The following is a 12,972-nucleotide window of genomic DNA, read 5'->3' on the forward strand; positions in this document are numbered from 1 at the left end:
CTTGCAGGGCACTTCGCAGAGCAGGCCTGTTCGGTCGTCCGAGCTGAGCAGCACTTCATCGATTCATTCATGGTGCCTACACAGTTGTACAGAGAGAGAACATGCATGTCATCAAGCGTGCGTGTCACCAAGAGTCGGAGCGTGTCCTGAACAGAAAACACTCAGGCTGCGTTGTGCGACCGCCCTGGGCAGAGCAGGGTGAGCGCCTGGCAGCTGTGGTTGCTATATCATTACGTTCGCTCCCGGCCGCCGCGCGGGAGCCGTCCTCCAGTAAGTACCTCCAGCGCGCTTGGAGCAGCCCTTGAGCACGGTCCTGTCTCACAGCACTGCCAGGGATGCAGGTCCTGCTAGATAAGCGGTTTAGTAAGAACAGGACTATTGTAGACCCGATCGCGAGCAACTGCTACAGATGCTGGCTAGGTCTCTTCGGCCAGGCCTGCTGGATTCCTAAAGCAGAAGCGTGCCTGGAGCATTATGCAGCTGCAGGGGAGAGGAGCTCTGCAATGCCTGGAGTATCGTGCAGCTCCCTGAGTCTGTGCAGGGCTCAACGCCTCGCTTCCCTCTGTTAAAGGAGACCTAAAACCGCCCGCTTCCTGCCCCACTCACGTCGGGCACCACCTGCGGCGCTGGGGCTGGACCCGTGACACCAGCCACAGCCGCAAACCACAGCTAAGAACACACGTGCCAGGCCGGTCACAAGCTGGAGCCTGCTTTATTCAGGCCTGCAAAGCCCTGGGAAAGCAGCAGCTGGATCCCCGTGGAGTGAATCACCGCCCCGGGGACAGGCTGCAATGAGAGCACCCCAGGGCAGGTGTGCCGGATGCTGCAGGGTGCGGAGCAGGGACCCCGTATTTATACTTGCCTGCCCCCCGCCATGTCGGGCTCCTCATCTCTCTCGGGAGATGTTCCTCTTCCACCTGTTCACCGAGCGCGCGCCCCTGCTCTCTCGTTAGTCAGTGCTCGCTTCCACTTGTCGCTGCTGCTTTCAAACTCCTTTCGCTGTCTTTACGCTCATTATCACGTTTTTGTTTTTCTCTCTTTCATACTGGGTTTTGCAGTGATCAGGGGGTCCCTTTCTTCCATACGGTTTCTCAGCACTGTGACTTAGCCCAGCTTGGCATGCCTGCAGCCTGGCACAGCCAGAGGTCCTGCGCCTGGGAATCACTGGGGGAAAATCAGCGACCTGGAAGACGGGACGTGGCGTGCCCTCAGCAAGTCTGCAGGTGACACCCAGCTGGGGGGAGCCGTAGATACGCTGGAGGGCCGGGCTAGGATCCAGAGGGACCTTGACAATTGGAGGATTGGGCCAAAAGGACTCTCATGAGGTTCAATACGGACAAGTGCAAAGTCCCGCACTTAGGAGGAAGCAACCCCCTGCACCGGGGAGGCTGGGGGGGACGGGCTGGGCAGTAGCTCTGCGGAAAAGGACCTGGGGGGACGGGGGACAAGAAGCTGGACAGGAGCTGGCAGTGTGTCCTTGGTGCCAAGAAGGCGACTGACATGCTGGGCCGCATCAGTAGGAGCACTGCCAGTGGATGGAGGCTCACGTGCTCCACACTGCAGGTGAAGTCGTGGTTCCTGCTCGGGTCAATTGTGATGGCAGCCCAGGTCTGGTAGGTCCCGTCTCCGCTGGGAAGGACCCCCGAGTGGCTCGTCTCCCGGAGCCACGGCTCATCGTTCCTGAGCCGAACAACAGCCACGTCCCTCAGGTAGAAGCCGTGGACCTGGCAGGACGGCGGTGCATCCGTCCAGGGATGGCCTGTCGCTCCCCTGTGCCGCGGACGCTCTGGGAGGGAGGAGACACCCGTTGGAGTGACCCTCAGGACCCTGGGAGGGGTCGGGGGGTGCCCAGGTCAGTGCTGCCTCCCCGTGCTGCAGGTACTCCCACAGCCCGGCGATGCAGGCCTCCTCCAGGTAGGCTCCCGTAAGCTGAAGAAGGGCCGTATCCTCATCCCACCTGCACTGGGTGACCTGGGCCTGTGTCGGGGCTGCACCCGGGTGCGTTCCCAGGTCACAGCTGATGAAGTCTCCCCCGTCGTAGCCCACCTGCACGAAGCCCCCAGTGACACCATCTCCACAGAGCTCGCAGCCGTACACGAGCTGGGGCGTGCGAGACCCTGCAGCACACACATGCAGCCCCCGTCAGGGTCACAGCCCCAGGGAGCAGGGGAGAGCCGACCCCCCGGGGGGGCAGCGCTGGGACGGCTCGGAGAACAAGGCTGAGGGGACACAACTGCGGCCCCCGTGCACCACGGGACAGCAGGAGCCCGGGGTGGGAAGGGCAAGGGCAAGGGCAGGGGAGGAAGGGGCAGGTGAGACCATCCGGGATGAATCCAGGCTGGAAAGCAGAGCAGCGCGGCGCGGGGCAGCGAGACCCGAGCGCTGGGGGCTGCAGCTGCCCAGAGCAGGGACCTCTGCGGCCCTGGAGGTGCCCCCAGGGCTCGGCCCTGTTCAGCCCAACCCCTGCCTGCACCCGGGGGTGACGGGGCCTGGTCTCTGCACCCCGCGCTCCCCCCGCACGGACGTCTGAGTCCCAGAGCACGGGTGGGGAAAGAAGTCCCCTAGACATGGGGCTGGGGTCTCTTCTGTGACTGTAGGGACAGGGCCTTTTTTTTTTTTTTCTTTTTTAAGGACAATTTTTCGTGTTGCTAGTCAAATCAATTCCAAATCCACGTGAATCATTCAAGAACCGTATGTGGCCCTGCTACCGGCAAGCATCCTCCACCCCGCCTCAAAACCATCGGCAGGCATGCTATGTGCAGGCCCAAGCCCGCAGGCTTGGGTTCGCATGCCCCCGAGTTTCGCCTGCCCTCAGGCATACGGCCCCAGGAGCAAGCGCGGGAGGAGTCTCCCCGCAGGGACCCCGCACTGGAAGTGCAAGCGGGAGGCAACGATGAGGCTCGCGTAAGTTCTCGCAAGCACACAGGGGTGCAACCCTCCACTACACAGAGCCATTTTAATTGCATCGCCTCCGTCTGGGTGCTCCCTGCCACGTTTCTGGTGTTCCCCTGCCAGTAGGAAAACCACCTTTATGGTCCTGATATTTCCCCTCCCAGAGGCTGGCACAGCCCAGGAGGGGCGAGGACACTTGGAGGGAGGCACTGAGAGCCCCACCGTGGGGGTGGGCAGCACAGCCCACCCAAGAAGCTCTGCTCCTGCCCCTGGACACGTCCCACTCCTACCCCTGGGGCCGGCTGGGCAGCGGCCTGTGCCCTCCTCCCCTGCCCGGCTGCAGCGGGGGCAGCACCCAGGGGCTCTCAGGAGGCCGTGAGCCGGCCCTGCAGAGGCCCAGGGCAGGGAGCAGCAGGCGCCATGGGAAGGGTGTTGGGCTGGGCAGAGTTGCAGGTGGGAGCCCGGGAATGGGGCCTGTGGCTACTTGTACACGCCACGGGGGTTACATTTAGTTCTCCCTAAATTGGATCAGTGGGTTTTTTAAGAGCCAGGTAGCCCAGGGAGGGGGGTGTGGTGTAATGCACCGAGGCGCTGGCCTGATGTAGCACCAGAGCCTCGGTTTCCTGGGCACAGGCCAGGGGATGCTGCTTGCCCCGGATGCACAGGAGGGGGAGAGGGCTCCCCAACAGCCCCCTGACTGGAGACGGAGCAGGCACCCCTGCCCCTGCCCCTGCCTGAGGGCACTGCGGGGAGGAGCTGGCTGCAGGGACGCAGACCAGACTCGAGACAACGCGGCGCCCTCCCGGCTCCCCGCCCCATGCTGCTCACGGGCAGGCACCTCTCGCACAGCCTCGTCAGTCCCCCTCAGTCCCAGGGTCCCCCACAACATCCTGCTCACACCTGCCTGCTCACACTCACCCCCAGTCTGGCTGCAGCAATGCCGCAGCGTGACCAGGTTGGAGTTAAATCCCCGCTGCCAGCTCCGCAAGGTCCTGGTTTCCGTGTCCCAGAAGTCGGGGCCGACGGCCCCCTGCTCCCAGTCCCTGCGCGGCTCCTGTCTCCGCGTCTCGCTGTCGTGGTGGAGAATTTGCTGGTCGTCCACGTAGCCCACGGCAGTGAAGTGGGGCACGTCCGGGCCAGGATCCGACACCCCCGTGTAGAAAAACTGGTGGGAGTGGGATCCTGCAGGAGAGTGGGCGCAGCCGCCAGCGCCCTTGGGTGCTCACTGCCCCCTCCCAGAGGGGCCGCAGAGGATGGACACGGGGCTGCGCCAGGCCGGAGTGGGGCGCAGAGCGAGGGGGCAGTGGGGTCGACGGGACAGGGCAGAGCCGGCTGGGTGCGGGGCAGGGGCCAGCGAGGAGGGATGGGATCGATCCAGCTGCTCCCACCCCCAGCACCGTCCCCCTCTGCCTCCAACCCGTCACAGCGGTGCTCAGCCCTGGGCTCGAGGCCCCTCAGGAAGCACCTCTTCCTTTTTGCTCCTTTTTGACCCAGAAAAACTCTAGAGCAGCTCCTGTGGGGCAGAGCCCCCAGAGCCCCCACTGCTTATGGCGATGGCAGAAAGGCACCACGGGGTTGTCGCGCTGCAGTGTCCCACGCGGCCCCGCTACCGGAGACGGCACCAGGATCCCCAGCACCACGATGCAGCCTGGGGGGAAGCAGTGTTAGAGGAGGCAGCGAGTGCAACAGGAGCAGGTCCCGGACACAAGCTCCACTTATGCAACTCATTCCCCGACACACTAGTCTAGCGCACACACACGCAGCACACGCATGTGCACACATTGCTCACTAGTGCAAGCTGCCAGGCCCGCTTCTTGTGGCTCTCTTTTTCCTTTTCCTGGGGCTGGAAAGAACAGGGCCAGGATGTGGCTGGTGCTGGGGTGGGCGCTGGGCTGTGTGGGCAAAATCAAGCCTCCTAATAAGCCCCAGCTTGAAATGTTAACGAAGCCTCTGTACAAAATTTAATACCAAAAATTCCTAAAACTTGCCGCTGAGTGGCAATAACAGTCAAAATCAATCATGCTCTAATACACAAGCTGTCAAAACCCCGACTACACCCATGCAGATGGCAAACAAAAATATGTGCTGCCACTAATAGAGAAGCCAAAACTTCCAGGCTATAACGAGAAATATCCTGCCACTGGAGAGCTCAGAGGTCATCTAAGTCCAGTCCACTGCTCCAAGCAGGACCAGGCTCACCTGCATCATCCCAGACGAGGCTTTGTCTACCCGGGTCTTCAACACCTCCAGGGACGGAGACTGCCCCACCTCTGCGGGGCTAGTCCAGGCCCAGCTGTCCTGATCCAGCCTCAGACAACCACAGCAGCTCACCTGTGGGTGGGGGGGTGGGGGGAGCCTGGATGCCTGGGCGTCTGTAGGTTATGGGGGGGTGGGAGCCTGGACACCTGGGTTGTCTGGGAGGGGCGAGCGGCTGGAGGGTGAGAGCAGGGGGTGATGAGAATATTCTGCCCTGTTGAGGGGGCTGGGGGCAGGGCAGGGGACGCCAGTAACCTCCCCTGCTGGGACCAGCACGGCGGGGTCCTGGCCCGCAAGAATTTGCCCCGTGCTCAGCCCAGCCCGGCATGGGGGGGTTCCCTCCCTCTGCAGCGAGGGCGCTGCGGCATCTCCGACCACCCCTGGCAGCGGCAGGACATGGTGGCCACGGCCCCTCTGCTGTCCCTGGCGCAGGGGTGAGGCCCGGGGGTGCCGGCAGCTGTAGGAAGGGGCTGGAGGGTGCGGGTGTCTGGGCTGCATGGGGCTCATCCTGCTGCCTCAGGCCGGGGTTGGGCTGGGCGTGCTCCTGGGGGGCCCTTCCAGCCCCTGTTGAAGTGAGGGAGGGGGGGACTATGGGGAGGGGTCCCTGCACCCCCACCCCCTCCCCCATTGCACCCCAGCTCCAGGGAGGCCCCCTTCCCCCCCCCAGATCTTGGTCTCTCAACTCCAGCCAGTGACCCCCTGATGGGGGGGTCCCCATGCACAGCTGTGACCCCCCACCGCTGCCCCCCAGGTGCAGACAAGCCTGGAACCCCCCAACCACACCTGGGAGGTGCCTGGGGGGACGTCAGCCCCCAGCCCCTCAAGGTCACCGCCCAAGGGGGGCAAATCCTGGGCCCCTGAAACTGGGACTGGCCCCCAGCACTGGAGCCCCCCATGGTGCCAACAGACCGAGGCCTGGGGGGTTGGGGGGCAGCAGGAGGGCTGGGGGGGCAGGGGTTGCGGGCCAGCATTAATGGGCACCAGCAGGGTTGGGGAGGGCAGGGCAGGGGGCTGCAGTTTAGGTATGTGGGTCCCCTGATCCCAGTGAGTTGGACCTTAGCCCTGGTCCAGACTAGGGTCAGAGGTTAGTCCTGGGTCAGCTCAGTCCAGGGCCCCACTGTGTTGGCCCTCTCTAAGTGTGCTGTCGGTCACTGGGGTCAGGCGCTTCTCCACATCCAGGTGGCACTGCATCTGGGGCAGGGGTTAGAGGGGGACACGAGCAGGCCCTGGCCTGGTGGGAGCGCCGGGAGCCCCCATCGTAGGCTACGGGTGTAGGTGTGACACCGTCTCACCAGGTGAGGAGACTACCAGGCCTCAGAGTGACTTTTGTACATGCCAGGGCCATTCACCCAGGCCTGATTCAGGGCCAGTGTGGTGGTGGGGAAGACTTGGGCTGGGCCAGCAATTAAAAAACCACTGCAGGTCACCTTCTGCCTCCAACCTCATCTAACCCCGTGCCGTGACAGGACAAGGACTCCGACGTAGCCGTGGGGTCGTACGTGGCAAATCAGCTGGGATTCAGCAAGCCAGAGCAGAGTCCAGCTCCTTCTTCCAGGAGCTGCGTTAGCTCCTAAAACAAACCAACCCCAACACGGGGCAGAACAGAGGGAGCTGGCTGCAGACACCCACCTGGACCCCTTTGTGGGGTTTCGCCCAGTAACTCTCCACCACCCACCTCCGCTCTGCCTCGTAGACCTTATAACCATCAGGTCATGAGGAAACCCCATCACTGATGTTGTCCTTCATGGGGGCTGACGGGATGGGCCCGCAGACCCACACCAAGACACTAGGGCTGTGCGAGGCTTCGCATCCGGAGAAGCTTCGGACGCTTCGGGGTCCAAAGCAGCACATCTGGATCGAAGCGCTGCCTCGTTCGGCTTCCCGAACCGCTTCGGCGCCGCCTCGGAGATCCAGCTGTAGGGTACGATGGGGAAACAATGAAACATCTATAACTTTGTTGTTTTCTGTCTGATTTGGATGGGACTGTAGTCTCCGCTGGGAGCATGAAGCCTGCCAAGTTTCCAGAAGATCGGTGCAGAGGTTCGGGGGGAATTGCACCCCAAATTCTTGAAAGCAGAACTGATGTCGTGTGTATATGTTACATCACAGGGGCATGAAAACTGCAGCGATGGCGACCCTGGATGGGGCCACAAAGTCTGCCAAGTTTCAAGAAGATCGGTACGGGGGTTTGTGGGGACTGCACCGCAAGCCGCGGACAAGCAAAACTCGTGACATGGGTGACACTGTGTGTCAAGGCGCAGCGGGGGGCAGCTGCAGGGATGGTGGCCCCTGCTGAGGCCACGATGCCTGGGAGCTGCAGAATTTTTCCAACTATTTGAGTTGGTCTTATACAAGATAACGGATTCAGCCAAAGACCACCAAGGAGGAGTACTCTGCACCGTCAGCGCCAGTTTAAGGCTCCTCTGTGTCTCTGCAGCTTCCTCAGGCATCTCCATCCCTGGAGGTTTTTAAGACCCGGGTAGATGAAGCCTTGGCTGGGATGATGCAGATGGGGCTGGTCCTGCTTGGAGCAGGGGGTTGGAGTAGATAAGACCGCCTGAGAGCCCTTCCAGCCCTTGTTGTCAGTGATCCTATGATAATCCACAGGGTGAAGTCTGGGAGCGGAGCCAAACCAGGGTCAGGAGCCAGGAAACATCGACAGGGAAAGCCAAAGCCCAGAAATAAGCTAAAACCGGGGTCAGGAGCCAGGAGGCCACAGAAGAAGTGGGTCAGAGCAGGCGACTGGCCTGCAAACCCAGGGCCCAGCCGGGCGCATGGGTGGCCGGCACCCACAGAAGCCAGTGAGGATGCGCGTTCCTCCTACACCGGGACAATGTTCATTAGCCGAGGCTCGCTGCGGAGGCGGCTGCTGAGGTCCTTGGCCCTGTCGGGCACGTTTATGTGTCTAAGCCATCAAATCATTTCTGTCTTCTAAGGGAGCAGCCCTTCGGCACACACTAAAGCAGTAACTTCATTGACTTTTAGTGCCCCTCTTCTTGGCTTTTCCCCACTACATCTATCTTCAGTCCCCCCTACACTTACCCTTCGGCCTCCTACTTTCTTCTTCAGTCCCTGAAAAGCTAAACATCAGACGGGGACTAGTTTGTGGTCTTATGTGTTCAAGCTCTTCTGTAAGCTGTAGTGATAGGGCCTGGCTTTCCTGTTGATAAGTTGGCTTATCTATCTTCTCTCTCGCCCCTTCTATTTCCTGCTCTATCTCTCCTTCTTGCTCTGTTTCTTCTGCTATCTCTCCTGCTTTCTCAGGCACCGTTCTAGGTTTCAGAGTGGGCTTTTCTGAGATCTGGTTCTCGCACGGAGGTCATAGAGTCGTGGAGTCAGAGAGACATGGAGCTTGCAGGGACCTCCAGAAATCATCCAGTCCAACCCCTGCCTGAGGCAGGATCAGTCCCATCCAAACCAGCCCAGACAACCATCATCACGCTCCTGGTGCATGCTTGCCATGGGAGACTTCACCTACCCAGACATCACGTGGGAGGAGCGCTCGGCCAAATCTGAGCAGGCGCAAAGCTTTCTCTCGTGCGTGGATGACCTCTACCCGACTCAAGAAGTGTACGGGCCAACGAGAGGCAAAGCGCTGCTCGACCTGGTACTGGCTACGGGGGACGACCTAATCGGCGACCTAGTGATCGATGGGAAGTTGGGTGACAGCGACCACGAGCTGATCACCTTCACCATCCGCCGTAAAGCTGGCAAGTCAGTCAGCAACACAGAAGTCCTTGACTTCAGAAAAGCCAACTTTGACAAGCTCAGGTGGCTTGTCAGGGAGACTCTAAAGGGACCTCAGTCCAAAGGCGAGGGGAGTCCAGGAAGAGTGGTTGCTCCTCAAGGGAGCGATCCTCGATGCACACACAAAGTCCATCCCATCTCAGAGGGCAGGCAGGAAAAGGGCACAGCAGTCCCCCTGGCTCAGCAAGAAACTAGTGGACCTCCTGCATCTAAAAAGACAGACCTACAAAGGATGGAGGACGGGATCCACCTCCAAGGAGGATTACTCCACGCTGGTCCGGTCCTGCAGGGAGCAAACCAGGAAAGCCAAGGCTGCAACTGAACTCCAACTGGCTTCAAGTATCAAGGACAATAAAAAGTCGTTTTTCAGATATGTGGGGAGCCGGAGGAAAAGCAAGGGCAACGTTGAACCCCTGCTAAACCAGATGGGGCAACTGACAACTGACGCCCAGGAAAAAGCCAACCTATTAAATAGGTACTTTGCGTCAGTCTTTCATCAGTCCCATGGGACGCCCATGCCTGCTATGGGACAGGGAGATCCGGGTGATGGGGATCCCCTACCCTCCGTCAATGCTGACCTCGTGAAGGAACACCTTGAGAAGCTGGAGACCTTCAAGTCAGCCGGCCCTGACAGTCTGCACCCCAGGGTGCTCAAGGAGCTGGCGAGCGTCATAGCCCAGCCCCTGGCACAGGTCTTCGAGAGCTCCTGGCGCTCTGGTGTAGTGCCCGAAGACTGGAAGAAGGCCAATGTGGTGCCGATCTTCAAGAAACAGAGGAGAGTGGATCCGGCTAACTACAGGCCCATCAGCCTGACGTCTATCCCGGGGAAGATCTTAGAAAAGTTTATTAAGGGGGCCATCCTTGAGGGACTGGCCCAGGCTAACATCCTAAGGGACAGCCAGCACGGGTTTGTTGCGGGTAGGTCTTGTTTGACCAATCTCATTTCCTTCTATGACCAGGTGACCTATCACCTGGACAAGGGAGAAGAGATTGATGTCATATATCTTGACTTTAAAAAAGCTTTTGATCTGGTATCCCATGATCACCTCTTGGCCAAACTGGCCGGTTGTGGCCTTGGCTCCACCACGATCCGCTGGCTGGAAACTGGCTCCGTGGTCAGACCCAGAGGGTTGTGATTGATGGCAGTCACTCATCGTGGTGCCCTGTGACCAGTGGGGTCCCTCAAGGCTCTGTCCTGGGACCCATCCTGTTCAACATCTTCATTAACGATGTGGACATTGGAGTCAGGAGTGGACTGGCCAAGTTCGCCAATGACACCAAACTTTGGGGCAAAGCATCCATGCCAGAAGACAGGTGGGTGATCCAGGCTGACCTGGACAAGCTCAGCAAATGGGCGGACGAGAACCTCATGGTGTTTAACACCGAAAAATGCAAGGTTCTCCACCTTGGGAGGAAAAACCTGCAGCATCCTTATAGGCTCGGCAGTGCTACGTTGGATAGCACTACAGAAGAAAGAGACTTGGGGTCATCACTGACCACAAGATGAACACGAGCCTGCAATGCGATGCTGCTGCTAGTAAAGCAACCAAAACGCTGGCGTGCATCCATAGATGCTTCTCGAGCAAATCCCGGGACGTCATTCTCGCCTTGTACTCGGCCTTGGTGAGGCCGCAGCTGGAGTACTGCGTCCAGTTTTGGGCTCCACAATTCAAAAAGGATGTGGAGAAGCTTGAGAGAGTCCAGAGCCTCCATTTTCCTAAGCAGGGACCAGAACAGTCACCCCCCCCGGGCCCCCCTCAGGCCCCGGGGAGGTGCACCCAGGCCCAGGGTCAGGGCGGATCTAGTTGGGGAGCGTCTGGCGGGACTGGACGTGTTCAAATCAGCAGGTCCGGACGATCTCCACCCCCGAGTGCTGGGGCAATTAGCTGCGGTCATTGCGGGACCCCCGGCACGGCTGTGCAAGCACTCGTGGTGCTCTGGTGTGGGGCCAGAGGACTGGAAGAGGCCAGCGTGGTTCCCATTTCCAAAAAAGAGAGGAATGAGGACCCGGGGAACTATAGACTATAGACCAGTTAGTCTTACCTCCATCCTGGGCAAGCTTTTTGAGAGAGTTATCCTGGCACATGTCCACGAGGGGCCGGGGGGGAGATCATGCTTAGGGGCAACCAACACGGGTTCATTTGAGGCAGGTCCTGTCACACCAACCTGGTGCCTTCTACGACCAGGTCACCAAATCCCTGGACGCAGGGTAGCAGTGGACATCGTCTTCCTGGACTTTCGGAGGCCTTCGACACTGTCTCTCACCGCGTTCTCATTAAGAAACTGGGGGCTGTGGTGTTCAGAAACAATAGCTTGCAGCATCAGGGTTTTGGATTTTTACTTGCTGTGAACAAGCCTCAGCTTAGCATGACTTTTCCAGATCTTACTACAGTCTTTTAACAGTCTTAAGGCAATTATTGGAGTGTGCATAACCTGTTGTGGAGAGGACTTCCACCAGTCGTCTTGGGAAAAGTATGACAACACTTGCGGTCAGGGCTCCCACAGGCTGGACGCGGTGATGAGCCCTGTGCCATGGTTCAAATGTTGCCCGTACCCCCTCGGACTCGGTCTATTGCCTCAGCACTCCCTAACCCGGCAACCGAGTTGTAGCCAGTGAAGTTTCCATCGGCCTCCCATAGTGGGACCGGGGATGTACGGCCCCAGATGCCTAGTAAACTTACTTCTGTTTAAAGAGGGGGGGTGGGGGGGGGGGGGGAAGAAAAGTCCTGTGTCCGTCCAGATTAGAACTGGTCTTAAATGCGGAGCTGGGTGTGGGGGTTGGTGAGGATTTGGAGCACAGCTTCCCCATCGTGCAGGGCTCCCCTGCCTCGCTGATCCCAGAATTCACTGCGGTCTCTGCTTCAGGCTCTCTGTTCTCCATCTCTCATGTAAATGAATGGACATCTGTTCCCATCTCAGATGCAAATGAGACCTAGGGCAGTTGTTTCACTTTTGTCACCCTGATCTGGAGGGCTTTAGGTGCGTCTCTCACTGCATCTTAATCAGCTTCTGTTTGGGGGGGGGGGGGTCATTCTTTGTGAGTCAGACAGGCTGTGTCCTGTGTCAGGGGTCCCCAAGAACATGGAGCTGACAGGTAACACCCCCCGCCATGGGACTCCTTAGCCTGGAAAAGCGCAGGCTCAGGGGGGATCTGATGGCCACCTATAAGTTTATCAGGGGTGACCACCAGGATCTGGGGGAACGTTTGTTCACCAGAGCGCCCCAAGGGATGACGAGGTCGAACGGTCACAAACTCCTGCAAGACCGTTTCAGGCTGGACATAAGGAAGAATTTCTTTACTGTCCGAGCCCCCAAGGTCTGGAACAGCCTGCCATTGGAGGTGGTTGAAGCACCTACATTGAACACCTTCAAGAGCAAATTGGATGCTTATCTTGCTGGGATCCTATGACCCCAGCTGACTTCCTGCCCTTCGGGCGGGGGCTGGACTCCATGATCTCCTGAGGTCCCTTCCAGCCCTGATGTCTATGAAATCTGTGAAAAGTCTATGAACCTGGTCTGCCTTGATCCCAGTTAAGCACCAGTCCCCCTTCCTCCCCACTAATTGCTCCATGGCCATGGCCAACTCAGGGCACATCACCCGCCTGCACTGAGGGACTTCACCCTGGAAACAAGAAGGGGGACAAAGAGGGAAGGGGACGGGCTGTGTTGTATGTGGGGGGCCAGGGGGCTGTCCTGGAGCAGCCATGGGGGGAGCCAATAGCTCAGCCTGGAGCCTGTTCACATGCAGCTGCAACCAGCTTGGACCCCCCCGGCTGCACTGGGCTGCGAGATCTGGGCCCCCTTCCAGCTCCCCACCCTCCTGGTGAGAGTTTTTTCTAATATCTAGCCTCAACTTCCCTTGCTGCAGCCTGAGCCCATTGCTTCTTGTTCTGTCATCTGCCCCCACTGAGACCAGCCCAGCTCCGTCCTCTTTGCAGCCCCCCTGCAGGGAGGTGACAGCTGCTGTTCAATCCCCCTCGGTCTTCTCTTCTGCAGGTTAAATCACCCCAGTTCCCTCAGCCTCTCCTCACCAGTCCTGGCCCCCAGCCCCACAACCATTTTCCACCGCTTCTGGGG

General features: G+C 59.5%; 1 protein-coding gene across 1 annotated transcript; it reads right to left on the bottom strand.

Moving 5' to 3' along the window:
• Positions 1 to 693: 693 nt before the first annotated feature.
• Positions 694 to 7,604, bottom strand: LOC149869883 (major histocompatibility complex class I-related protein 1-like). Its single transcript, XM_090034485.1, has 6 exons — positions 7,541 to 7,604; positions 4,461 to 4,540; positions 3,811 to 4,105; positions 1,818 to 2,117; positions 1,501 to 1,786; positions 694 to 823 (listed from the first exon to the last, which is right to left on the bottom strand). The coding sequence occupies exons 1-6, from the start codon at positions 7,602 to 7,604 to the stop codon at positions 694 to 696; spliced, it is 1,155 nt and encodes a 384-aa protein (XP_089890611.1).
• Positions 7,605 to 12,972: the final 5,368 nt, after the last annotated feature.

Source organism: Crocodylus siamensis, chromosome 2 (genome assembly GCF_052110815.1).
Source record: "Crocodylus siamensis isolate JL-2025a chromosome 2, ASM5211081v1, whole genome shotgun sequence".
Lineage (NCBI taxonomy): Eukaryota > Metazoa > Chordata > Crocodylia > Crocodylidae > Crocodylus > Crocodylus siamensis.